The sequence below is a fragment of the Meles meles genome, chromosome 1 (assembly GCF_922984935.1).
Source record: "Meles meles chromosome 1, mMelMel3.1 paternal haplotype, whole genome shotgun sequence".
Lineage (NCBI taxonomy): Eukaryota > Metazoa > Chordata > Mammalia > Carnivora > Mustelidae > Meles > Meles meles.
In genome coordinates, this window is record NC_060066.1 from 158754368 (window position 1) to 158767883 (window position 13516).

The window sequence follows — 13516 nt, forward strand, 5'->3', positions numbered from 1 at the left end:
ATTAAACATAATGTTAGGGAGTTTGAAGATAGATTTCAGGTAAAATGGATATATGGAGGATAATGTAAACATCTGTTAACTCCATTTAGAATAATAAGTAAATCAATCTTTTTCTTTTATGGGAATATCATACTAGAACTTTGCAACTATACAAGTGGATATAGTTCCCGCCTTTGGTCAGGCAACCTCCTCTTGACTCTGAAAGGTGTCCCTTCAACTTCCTGCCGTCACATTCATCCTATTATCTTTCCTCATAAATAAGTAGATTCCCCTCCTTTCTTCTCTGAGATTTTCAACTTCCTCTTCATCAATAGCTTCTCATCAGCCTTCAAATATGATTAGGAGTCTGTCATCTTAAATATTCTTTCTGGCTTCCTTACATCCTTTTTTAGTTCTACTATAATTGTCTCATTCCTTTCAAATGGAAGCTCCTTTCTTGAGTGTTCTAGGTTTCTATGTTTATCTGCTACTTAATGTAAGTTCCAATGGATTCCACTCCATCAGTTAAGTAAACTGCTTTTGCCAAGGCCACCAATGGCCTGTTTCTAAATCCAAAGAGCCTTTAGTCATACTTACCTTGCTTGATTTTTTTCACATCATGCGAACTGCTGATCACTCCCTCCTTAAAACATTTCCTTCTAGTTTTTTAGTGGTCAGTGGAGTTGAGAGCCCTATCTATTCTACTCCAACTGATTAGTCAAAGCCAATCATATAATTCCATAGACTTGCTAGGGATAGGAAGTCCTTAGCTGTTTTGGATCAGTGAGATATAAGAAGAGGTTTGTTGAGAGATTTAGGGTTGAAATGTTCCACTTCTAAGAGACAGCTATTGGGAATTTGGTTCTCTTCCTTGATGGATTTGAAAACGGAAGCTTGTATCTTCAATTGTCGTTGGTAGCCAACTTAAAATAATGAGAGAACCCAATTTTAGGATAAAACCAACAGTATGGATATGAGTGGAGAGGGAAAAAAGGCCTAAGTATTTAGATTATAAAACTGAAGACTAGATCTGAGGCTTACTCTAGATACTGATAATCAGCTAAGTATTTAACATTCAAGGCTATTTCCCTTGAATTTCCTATAACTTGTGTCAGAAAGGACCCTATTGATAAAATCTTTAGTTATTTCTTTCCTGTTCCTCCTAAGAACATCCCTTAAATGTTGGTGTTCCATGGAGTTCTGTGTCACCTATCTGTCTCACTCACAGCTAATTATGACAGGTATCTGATGATTACTAAGTTTGTATCTTCAGCTAAGATTTCTCTTCTGAACTTCAGATAAATATATCCAAATAAGCAGTAAACATTATCTCTCAGATACTCTACATATACCTCAAATCAACACATTAAAACTTAAGTTAACCTCCCCTCCTCCACTTCTACCTATCACTCTTTTTGTACTTCCAATCTCATTGCACGGCACAATATCAATCCCTTGTCCAAATTAGAAACCAGTGTATCAATCATGGAACTTATATCTATCTCCTATATCCTATGTCCAGTCAATCGCAACATCATGTTGGCTCACCTTTGAAGAAGATATTGAATCTATGCATTTCTTGCCACCACCCATTGCTCCATTTACTCTCCCCTGTATTACAAAAGAACTTTCCTAACTGGTTCCATCACCTTCAGTCTTTCTCCGCTACAATTCATTCTCTGTAAAGTTACCCAAGTGTTATTTAAATGAAAATTTAATCTTGGCTTTCCCCTGTTTAAAATACTTCACTGTTCCTCTTATTTCCTTTAGAATAAAATGCAGCATGATCAAACTTCTATTTACCTTCCAGCCTTATTTCACATCACTCCTCTCAACTTCCTTTAGTTTCTTTATGGAACAGGTGCCTTTTCCAGATTTTTTCATAGCCCTAGATCCCAACTTCATAGCACTAATCACACTACATTATGTTTATCTTCTATGCTTAATATTGCCCAATAGGCAGATTAATAACGTGTAATACATGCAAATCAGGTCATTTACAAACATTTTAGGTAAAATAATGTGATAGGTAATATATATGTATATTTTAAAAAACATTGAAGGAGTCATCAAGAGGAAAATCATCACCTAGGTTACAAAGAAAGTATGTGATTATATATGCAAGCTATGAAACATAATTATAAAATAAACACTCATGTACTTAAGAACTAAGTTAAGAGCCACAATTCAATTTAAGAAATAAAACAGCAGAAAGAATAAAAAAAATTTCCTCCCTAATCCTACCTCCAGCTTTCCCTTCAGAGATAACCATAATCATAAATTTTGTTAACCATTCCCTTATAAAAATAGTTTTCTGACTCATGTACTTATGCCTAAACAATATATTTTTAGTTTTGCTTGTTCTTGATATTTATAAATATGATAGTTTTGATGTGTTCCACCTTCTGAAACTTGTCTTTGCTCAAATTATGTTTCTAAAGTTTATACACATTATCATAATTATGATTAACTGATTTTCATTGCTTTAAAATACTTTTCTATGTGAATAGCAGAGTTTATTTACATACTTTCCTGGTGGTAGGCATTTGGGTTTTTCCAGTTTTCTACTATTATAAATATTACAAGTGTCTTGAATAATATCTTGGGAGGGCAATTTTTGGATAGGAGGGTATGTTCATGTTCAGTTTTATAAGATAATTTGATACCAAAGTGATTGTGCTTTTTATTCCTGTGAGAACTATAAAAAGGTTTCCATTGCTCGTATAGTTTCAAATAACCTACATTTTTCAGGCTTCTTAGTTTTTGTGACTAGTAGCTATAAAATAGCATCTTTTTTTTTTTTTTGTATTTCTGATTGACAAAAGTATTTAGTTTTTAAAAATGTTTATTTACTCTCCTAGTTCCCCTTGTATTTTACCATTCCTTTGTAGTGTTGTATGTCTTTTGTTGTTGACTATATGAGTTTTAAAAAATATATTCTGGGATACCAATCCCTTGTCCTTCATATATGCTACAATTATCTTCCCAAGTTTGTGGCTTCTTTTCTTCCCTTCATGGTGATTTAGTATGTGATATTATAATTACCTACCTATCACTTAGGCTACCTCGTTAGACTAAAAGATCTTCAAGGTAAGACACCATCTTACTCATTTTTGTTTCCCAGTATTTAGCACGAGCTCAACACATAGCTGAACACATACGGTTGCTCAATAAGTATTTATTAAATGAATGATTGGATGAATGAGCTTTGACTTTAAAAATGGTAAATCAAACTTTTTTAAGTCAAATTGCATTTTACACAAGTTGACTGCACCAGACTGCTAAACTAAAGAGGATCAGAAGTATGAATTACACAATATCCTGTGCTTACTCTTCAAAGGTGGGGCACCAGAAAGAGGTGACAGTATCTGCAGAGAGGTGGCAGGATGTTGCTTACAAAAATTTGTTACCACTTCTTAACATTTGGTAGTGTTCATGTCTCATCCTTTTCAATGCACTTACAGTTAACTGAACTCCCCATAGTGGGATAATGTTTAGCCTAAATTTATTACAAAATTAGAAATGATGTTAAGACACAAGATAGGGATTACATATTACAATGGATGCACAAGATACATGGTTTGTGTCATTAATTTGAAATTGGTTACCTTTTTAGTAATGGTGTCCGGAGGTACATCCCGCCTCCCAAGAGGATAAGGATTCCATTGGCCACTAGGAGATACATCTTCTTGTCCATTGTCTAAAATGTTGCTTTGCTGGGACGGGGTCTATTGCGAAAATGGTATGGCATTTCTTTAGTGATGAAATAGACGTTTATCATAGTTTTCTGAATAGAGTCCCTAGTGACTATGATAAAATTAATTTTGTTTAATTGCAGAAACACAATATATCCTGAACTGGAAGAATTATTATACACTATTAACTCAGTAAGAATTCTAAATTGACAGCTTTTTGGAAGCAGTGAAAAATTCAATTAAAATAACCACCTTAGAATTATTTACTGAATTTTAAAGAAAAGTTTAGGTTATTTACAGTACCTGAATAAAAAAAAATCAGAATAAAATTAACCAATTGTTAAAAAATACAACATATGAAACTTGCTTAATTCTTTATATGATCTTACCACTTAGAATATAAACAGAAACCATATGATACATAATATGTAGCTTTCAATATTTCAAACCATAACTTAAAACAAATTTTATAAGGCTGTACTGATTCTGGCAGAACATGACTTGCACTAGTCCAACATAGTGTTAACACCAACATAGTGTAAGATTTATGGTACTATGACATTATCTACAGATTGCTTTTAGGGAAATATGAAAGGAACATAAAAAATATTGTGCTATTAGAATCACAGTATAAATAAATGACTGTTTTGATTTTAAATTTATTTATATAGATCCTTTATGATTTAAAGTTTAAACTCTTCATATAGTTTTAGCTGATTTACTGCTTATTATTTTTAACAAATAATAATACCTCCATCATTATTATTATTAATATTAGATACCAGGGAGAGCTCCATAGTCTGATTTGAGTAATAGCACGTAATTATACACCATCAGAAAGACAGCCTCCAGTGGAGGATATAGTACTGGTATATTTTTCCTGTGGTAGCAGATCAACTTTCTGAAAGACTTTCTCCTCCCTTAACCTACAGGATATCAAGGTACTCCTTGATTTCCTGGGGAATTCTTATATAGGTGGGAAATTATGCCTAGTGTTTCCTATGCCATTTTCTGTACGTGTTTTGAAGTATCCCTATGGATAAATAAAGCCTAGTTAAGGGCTGTATGTATAGCTCTACTCTGTGTGAGGAATTGTCCAACCCCAAGATGGGAGAACTGGGCCATTCTCTTCACAACATGGCACAGATGCGTTGCTTGGCAGCCCTCATCTGTTACACAGAGTGGTCCTAGTAGTTTTTTAAAAAACAATTATATAACCATGCAATCTGCATTCTCACTGCATGCATTTTTTTAAAGAGATTTCTTGGAACTGTTTTAAAATAAGATTATGACACTAGATGAATTTTTCCTAAGGTCTAATGGATATAATGAAAAGTAAGGAGATAACTCTATTTTCTTCTTGTGGTTTGGCCATAAGAATTCCTTTTTCATGAGTCTATCAGAAAGTGTGAAAAAAGAGAAAACCGTACTGAACTGAAGCATCTGGCTTAGAGGAATGAATTCACTTGTGTTTGTTTGAGAAATTACATGTAGGTAACACATTAAAACTAAATACTACTTGAAATAAAACCAGATAACTATTTAATGTCTGTTTGTCTGTTGTTAAGCATTAATTTTCTAGTCCTTTCGTTTTTCAGATTAAAACATTTGCATATGCCCACACACATTTTTTCTACATATTAAAATAAGACAAGTCAAATTATTAAAATTAAGCACTTAAAATATAAATTTTCAGCATAAGCACTACTCACCGGTGTTTCTGTTTGTTTAGTTTGGTTTAAATTAATGATTTAAACTAATATCCATGTCTTTCTGGCTTGATTTCTTTGCCAGGGAAGTAGGATAATGAATGTATTCATCTGGTTAGGTGTGTGTGCAAAATCTATTTTTGAGAAGAGGACAGAATGTAACACAAGTATTTTTTTTTTCCCTCCATATCATCCTCCTCTCCTTCCTGTTTCCTCCGCTAGTCTTGCTTCAGTTGACTAGACAGGACTCCTAGTCACAGAGAGCAACTAAGAATTGCAGAATTCTTTCTGGTGTTAAAAAAAAAAATCCTTTAGTCAAAATCCTAATATCATGATGGTGTAGGCTCTTCCTTAGTTTAAGAATCGATCTTTGTCTTTTTAAAATTAGAATTAACAACCACACCGCTTCTACAGTACAGGGGTCAGAGGAAACATAAACATGCAGACACATGAAAAAAATACTTTAACTAGACACCAAAATTAAAAGAATTTCCTGAACACAATTTCCTTTCTTCATTTCAAGAATGCTCTGGCCTTTTTTGTTTTTTATAAGTGAGACTCCCTGGGGCTTAAGTTTGGAGAAGTAGAAAGACCATGAAAACCATTTATTAACGTTGGGTGGGGAGGTGGTCCAAAAGAAAACTATAGAGTGGGTTCACATTCTGTCTTGAAAGATGTATAGCTATTTACAAAAAAATTATACTTTTGATAAAGTGCTACTGACTTGTATATAAATGCAGTTGCTTTGTTGTTAAAATTCTATAAAGGATTAAAAGGAACAACTGAAAAATATTAAAAAAAGTAATGAAGCTATCACTGTTGAATTTGTTATTGCAGAGATAATAAAATTGAGGTTCAGTTATTTACTCAAATATTTCTAGCACCACATTCCAGATATTTTCTTTAGATATTTTAAAATAGGAAGAATGTCTTCTTTTCCTCGGCATATATAACTAATTAAATATAAAAGACATGGAAAATCACCATAATGCACCATTTTCTCAGCTTCTAAATTCTGTAGGTCTTCAGATATTTTTTTAAGAGAATAGAGAAAATGATCATTATAATTTAATGAACACCCACAAATTATGTTTGTTAAGAAATACACTAATGCTAAGGAGAAGTTTTGCTGAAGGGATACAGTCCCAGAAATGACTGTGGACATTTATAGATTTAACATTTATGTTTTTGACTACCATAAAGGATCACAAGTGTCTACTGGAAGAAGTAATTTCTAATTTTGCTGAGGCATAAATGTGCACGAAAATCTGTGATATATATGTGCATGTATGTGAGTGTGTGCTTATGATGTGAGTATGCGTGTATGTACAGGATTCACAAATATGAATAAATGAGCTTATCAGATCTAGTAGTTTTGCTTTGGTTAGCTAATTAATGGGTGCACTGAATGCCTGACAAATTATACTTACTGCATTTAGCTGGAGAAATTATATGTGGGTGGTATTAACATTTGGCACTTTGCAAAGCTCTTGGGATATATGCCTTAAGAACTCAAAGATCTATTTTGCTTATAATTGGCATATAGTTCACAAAAAGCATTACCATAGATTTAAAAATGTTTTAAAAATAATCTTCCCAAAAGTATTTCTCATGAAAATTATTGTTAGATTATTCATTTTCTGCATTTAAAAAAAATAGGCATTAAAAATATATGCCAAGTTTCAATATAAATGATTATGTGGTCAAGGGGTTTATTCTGAAGGTCACAATATAATGTTCAGATGATTTTTTAAACCAGCATTTCATTGTCATCGTGAAAAGCATCTGAATGAATACTAACATTATTATTTTGGTAATTTTAGCCATTGTCCATAAGGATTCATGTGAATTTACAGGCTGGAGGTTTTTTTTTTTACATAATTAGAAAGATAAGTGAATCTTTCTTGAGTTGATAGGTAGCCAGTAATAAATGCAGCAGAATCAATGGAAGCTATAGGCCTAAGTTGCCCCAAGGTGCTGCATTAATCTTGCTTTGCTTTCAGTGGAAAAAAATTAAAAAATGGAATTAAGTAAGTAACCCTTGAGATTAGGGTGAATAAATGCATATCAAATATTGGTCTATTTGATCCTGAGTCATCTACATAGATGCAGTAAGATAGGACATTAGAAAAAATAATTTAGGTGCACACATTTCTGTCCAAATTTTTCTAATCCAAAAGATAGTGGGGTGAGTATCAACTAATAAAACAGATAGTAAGGCCATCTTCTTCCAGGCAAAATTCTATGAAAAGATTATTTAATACATTTATTTCCATAATTTCCTGAAGTTGTAATTTACATTAATGTCTGTTTCAATAAGCCAATAAGCAGTAGGTGCTATGGTATAATATTATGGTGGTAGAAGTTAAAAAGAAAGGAACAAGGAAAAAAAGTGTCAATTTCTCCAGTGTGGAAGAGATCACACTATACTGTCAGCTACACACCGGCAGAGGGGATCTAGCAGAGGCCAGTGATTTCTTCCCCAGCCCCACTTGTCTCTGGGGCTGCAGTAGCAGAAGTGATTAACTTGGGTTCACAATCTTTGACCTTTCACTGCCTTTAAGTGTATTTTTGATAATACCGAGTGCCCAGGAAATGCAAGTGAATCTTAAAAAGTGTGAGGTAATTGTGAGTATTTATTAGGTTCTGCTAACTGAGAGACCCCTGTATCTGTAGCACATGGGGAATGATTTGGGTCATGATAGGTTTTAGATCAGTTAATTTACTCTACTGTGTAGTCTTTCCTCCATGCCATAAGATCTGTTTTTCTGGATTATTATGAAGATGATGTAAGGTAATAATGTACAAAAAGAGCTCTATGAAAAATGATGAGCTATGCTCTCTGAAAATGTCAGGTTTTATAAATATTTGAGAAGGCTTCATTGTATGGTAAAAACAGCAGGAAATCTGGTGCCAAGCAGAATCAGATTCAGATTCTACCTACTACTACTTTTAGGTGCAAAGGTAACAATAGGAAATTGGTAGAATGTGGGTAAATTCCTTTGTGTGACACATGAGCCTCAGTTTCCTTGTCTGTACAATGGAGATAAATATTTCCTTTGAGGGTCTGTGAGGTTTGTGTGAAAAAACATATTTAAGGTACCTAATGGTACCAAGGACAGTGTAGATTCTTAATAAATCCTTGTCTTAATTCTCCTGATGATATATTTATTCTACCATTAATCTGGATTATAAAAATGGCAATTTGAATTGACATTTTACAAAATTATATTTCTCTCTAATAACATAAAATTTCTAGGCAATAACTAAGCTCAATTACAACAGAACACATCCGAAGAAGCACATGGAACCATTAATAATGTCATAGAAAGTTGCCTTAAATGCTTTTTGGAGAGGCAGGAAATAAGTGATAAATGAATGAGTGAATGAATAAATAAATGGATAGATAGAAAATAGTAATAATTTTATAATTTAATAATAATTTATACATGTTAAGTACCTGGTTATAAGTGCTATTAATTTTTTCAGGAAATTAGAATAAACATCAGTAAATAAAAACATTAAAGGAAATTCAATATTAAAATAATTTTGTTGTATATCTTGACATTTTGTTAATGTTGCCTAAAATTACCATAGAACATGTAATTTACTGTTTATAGTATAGGGAGCCTATATGGAGCTTGTAATCCATGAAAAATGTACAAAACTTGACCTGGCATGTAATAAATATGAACAAATTAGAAATATTCAAAAACAGAAAAATCTGGGAGAGTCTTCTCTCTTCATCTACAGCAATATTCACTTTGTAAATAGAAGAACAGATTCTTCAGTTTTCATTTACAAACAGTATCTTTTTAAATTAGTTTATTACAAATTTGTTTAAAACATTAAAAAAAAATAACTAGATACGTTTGGTAACCAAACAGAAACTCAAACCAGAAAACAAGTAACACCCTGAGTTAGGACCTCAGCTAGTACAAATAGTGCCTTTCCGTAGTTACCAATATGGAGGTTGGGAAAGGTTAGATTCACAGAAAGGTGCCCTTTCTGTGTACACAAGCTGCAAAAATAGCATCTCTGTGCGAAAGAGGAAATACTAAAAACTGCCTCTCTTAATTGCAAGAGGTACGGTTTGCCAAGCAGAGTATGGGGAAAGGATGGGGACTTCAGCCCCTGAATGTTCCCTGAGGAGTCGCTGTAACTCCATTTCCAGCACTTAACTGGTAATCCGTGAAAATGTTAATTTAGGTTCCTCAGAACATCCAGAGCTATTTGCCACAGCACCTACCTAGAAATGGCTAGTATGGTCATTCAGAAATTTTAGAAATAAAAAGAGCTCCCATATTTCCATGGGAGAATGAACAGTTTTATCAGTTTTATCTACAGAAAAAATTTCTTTATAAATTGATTTTACTTTATATTTTCAGTGCAATTCTCATGGCTAACAAGCATTTAGAGACCGCAAAGAAATCTTAAATTGCTGGTACAAATTTTTATTATCTTAAGTAGCAAGACAAAAATGTTGTAATAGGTTTTTATGCATTTGTAAGTCAAAGGAAAATAGTTTTTGTCTCTCTCCTCTCCCAGTGAGGACTCAGGGAAATTGAACCTCGCCCATAAGACCTGTTAGCGATGGTCAATGGAGCCAAGAGAGGAAAATTTTAAGAGAGGGTGACTCTAAAACTTGGCAGAAAAAACAAAGACATTTTCAAATTAAAGCAGCTCTGCAGAAGAGCTGTGCCTGAGCACGAAGACGAGGGGGCGGAGAATTAGAGTGGAATCCATGGGAATAAGTAGGGTCTGGAGAATTCCCGAAACATCAAGCACCCAGTGTCCATACCTGACAAGGCTCCTACACTGGCAGCAGGATAGGAAAGTCGCCCCAGATGCCTAAAGCTGAAAGTTTATAGGCTTTAAATTGGTAATTTGGGGTCATATAATCTTGTCTGTCTATATTCCTGTCCTGTCTATATTCCTTTTCCCTCCCTTGCTTTCTCTTCTCTCTCTCTCCACTCCCTGCCTCGTGTGGATAACATATTGATGATAATTCATTTTAAGATGGAGTCTTTCAATACTCAAATTATTTTTGGCTTGCAATTTAATGTACCTTCCAAAGAGAATTCCTTTAGGTCATCTAACTGAGGAAGGTTGAAAAGTCTCTAAGTATTAGAACTCTGTAATATTTCTGATATAGATTCTCTTAGAGCTATAGTAACAGTTAATGAATCTGTTCCTTTGGGTACCCCAAACAAGATCAGAAAGTTAATATAGCAACATAGAGGCACCAAATTGATATTTGGGGAACAATTTAAACATTGAGAAACAGCATTTCAAGTATATTACCATTTTTTCAGACACGGAATGTATCCATATTGTTCTATAGATGGCTGAGTTTAATAGGGCTAAACATTAGCAAAATAAGGGGCTTTCCATACAATTTCAAGGGGTGCAAACAACAACTCCTTCCTATCAAGATCTTGTTAATCCGCTCACTAAATTTTGAAATTCCACCCTATTAGTTTAAGGACTTGATTCCTATCAGTTGCCAAGCCCATCAGGAGAGGGGCCTAGATAAATGGTGTCTTATCTATTCCTCAGTGCAAATCCAACATTCGAAAGTTCTTAATTTAGTTAGTCCCCCCCCCAAAACAAGTGTGGGTGATGAAAAAGCTGTGAATATAGATGTCTGTTTGGTTTTATTCCTCTATTGACAGTATGAAGAAAACTATACAGAGTTAGGGATTGTTATTAAGACTAATTTAACAATAAAACATATTTGAGGTCTTTGGCCTTCATTTTGCCGGGATGGGAATTTGTTCCTCAAGTTCATTAATTTTGTTGTGAGAGAAGTATTTGGAGGCTACTGTCACTCTGTTATCCCTACTTTGCATTGTTTCTCTTCATAAAACTTACTAGGCTAATAACTATATTAATAATATAGTCATAATGACATATTACATGAAAATGACTCATTAGCCTCTAACAAAATATAACTAAGACAGAGGCATTAGTCAATTTAAACAGGTAAAATGTGCATTCTCACTTTTGCCTGAATTAAACAGCAGAAATATTCCTTCAACAATGGAAATGTTTCGTCTTCCACTATATTTCATTTCAAATGAGCCTACAATTATATTGAAAGCCCTGTTAACGTGTTCCCTTTCCATTAGTCTAGGATGAGTAACAATTTGCTAGCTAAGCCACGAGGTTGTTTCTCATGTTTTATTTCCGTGTGATATTTTCCACAAAGACAATGGGCTAAAGAAGCATTTAGGAGTGCCAACCACTTCATTTCCATTGTAATTTAGGTCTCTATGTCTTTTCCAAAGGGATCAGCTGAAATCCAATAATAATTTCTAGCTCTGTTCTCAGAATGCATCAGCAAGGGAAGAGAGGGCTATCTCCAAAAACATTTTTAAAAATATACGTTTATATATCTACACACACACAAAAGAAAGGAAAACAAAGAATAAAAGAAAAAGAAATGAGTAATAAGAAAATGAGCCTTAAAGCAACTCAAAAAGCCATGTACCTGCTCAATCCAAAAAGCAAGCTGTTAAGCAGGAACCTGAGAATCATTCTAGCTCTCAATATTCGTTTCGCAGCTAAGAGTTTGGGCTCTACATGATTTGCCCTTGTGCTTTTTGGACTCGGGAGAGTCAATAAGCAGGGTTGTATGTACAGCCTAAACACATTAAGTGAACAAACAACATTAATTGGCTTTGGTATGCTGACACATGTAAGGCAGTCCATACTTACTTTCTGAAGAGGTAGTTCTTGTAGATCAAATTTAGACTTAGTCTGCAAGTTTAAAGTCATGCTTCTGCCTGCATGCATTGCTGAAATACCTCCATAGGGCAGCATGCCAAGGTTAACTGTGTTGTGTTTGTAAGCAGCATTCTGAGTAGAGGAAATAATCATGTGACAGGGTGTGAACACATGCTCAACAAACTGATTATTACATGAACATGTTTAAATTTATAACATTTAACTTTAAGCGGGCAAACAGTAACTTTCTTTTAAACATGCACTTGATCAGACAGAAGCATACAGTAAACAGTGTTAGTTATGCACATAATGAGTACCATCCAAAACTACAGAAAAGACAAAAAGCAAGGATACATTCTGTTTTACATTTGCTGCTAACTCAAGGGCATAGAACCTATCTGTCATATATCATGATCATAGTGACTTTGGACAAGTGTTCGCCTGTGGTAGTCTAATTAAAAAAAAAAATTCAAACAGTGAGATCTTAATCAAATTTTGCCAGCTCCAGATTTCATGGTCTCTTTCACATTGTGAGATAAACACATACAAAGGACAGATACCAGCTTCTAATTCTGCCCTAAAACGAAGGCACTACAATGTTAAAGCCAAAATCAGTGTCCATTATTGCTCAGTCTATAGACATAAATACAGCAACTCAGAAAAAGAGCTGGTCAAAAAAAAAATCATTCAACCTGACTATTGGCTCACTGAATTTACTGATTAATTTAATTAAACCAGGCAAAAAAAATTGTACGTGGATCCGAAGTTTCTGACTTTTTTTGTTTGTTTCTTAAAAATTACATTTTAAACGGGAGAAATTTCATAGTGATACTAAAGGAAGTATGATTTTAGCTATTAAGGTTATTTATCTAATATACCTAAGTACCTATAGAGCACTCTGGTGATATCTGCATTGTGGCTATTTTTCAGCAGGTGCATCTCAGGTTACTCCAGGGATTTGAGAGCTAATTAATTTTTCTTCTACAGAACTTCATTTAACTTAAAACATTTTGTATGTCCCGTCATCAAATAGTTTCCATTAGTACAATCTCCACTTTCCACCTTTCATAAAAAAGTAGGAATTGACAGTATTTGGTCCCTTTAAGTAATTCTCTTATTTTGGGAAAAAAAATTTACACAAATTAACTTAGTAAACTTTTTAAAACTGAGTGTTAATGAACAATAATAGCAGGCAGCTATTCTATTCTAAAGGCATTGTTTGCAAAGTAATGATTTTTAGCATCAATTTCACTGAACTCAATAGAAAGACAATTATACTCCTGATGGTGTGCTGGTCTACCAATCATACTTGTTATGGATCCTTGATTATTTCATCCAGTGATCTTTCATTGTGACCATGCCAAAGTTGAAAAGGACACCGGACATTTCAATCTAGCACTTGAA

The 13516-nt window shown here is 33.8% G+C and overlaps 1 protein-coding gene across 7 annotated transcripts in view; it reads right to left on the reverse strand.

Moving 5' to 3' along the window:
* The window catches only part of LRRC7 (leucine rich repeat containing 7), a 563262-nt gene that overhangs the window by 80157 nt on the left and 469589 nt on the right, over positions 1-13516 (reverse strand). For 6 of the 7 annotated variants that reach the window (XR_006817634.1, XR_006817637.1, XM_045998653.1 and 3 more), the window contains one exon: positions 3588-3707. Coding sequence is in view for 5 of the 7 variants with exons in the window: in XM_045998653.1 (XP_045854609.1) it covers positions 3588-3707 (120 nt within the window). In the remaining 2 variants the exon portion in view is untranslated. Of the gene's footprint in view, positions 1-3587; positions 3708-12103; positions 12245-13516 lie in introns of all 7 variants that reach the window. The other variant, XM_045998701.1, reaches the window with a different exon arrangement.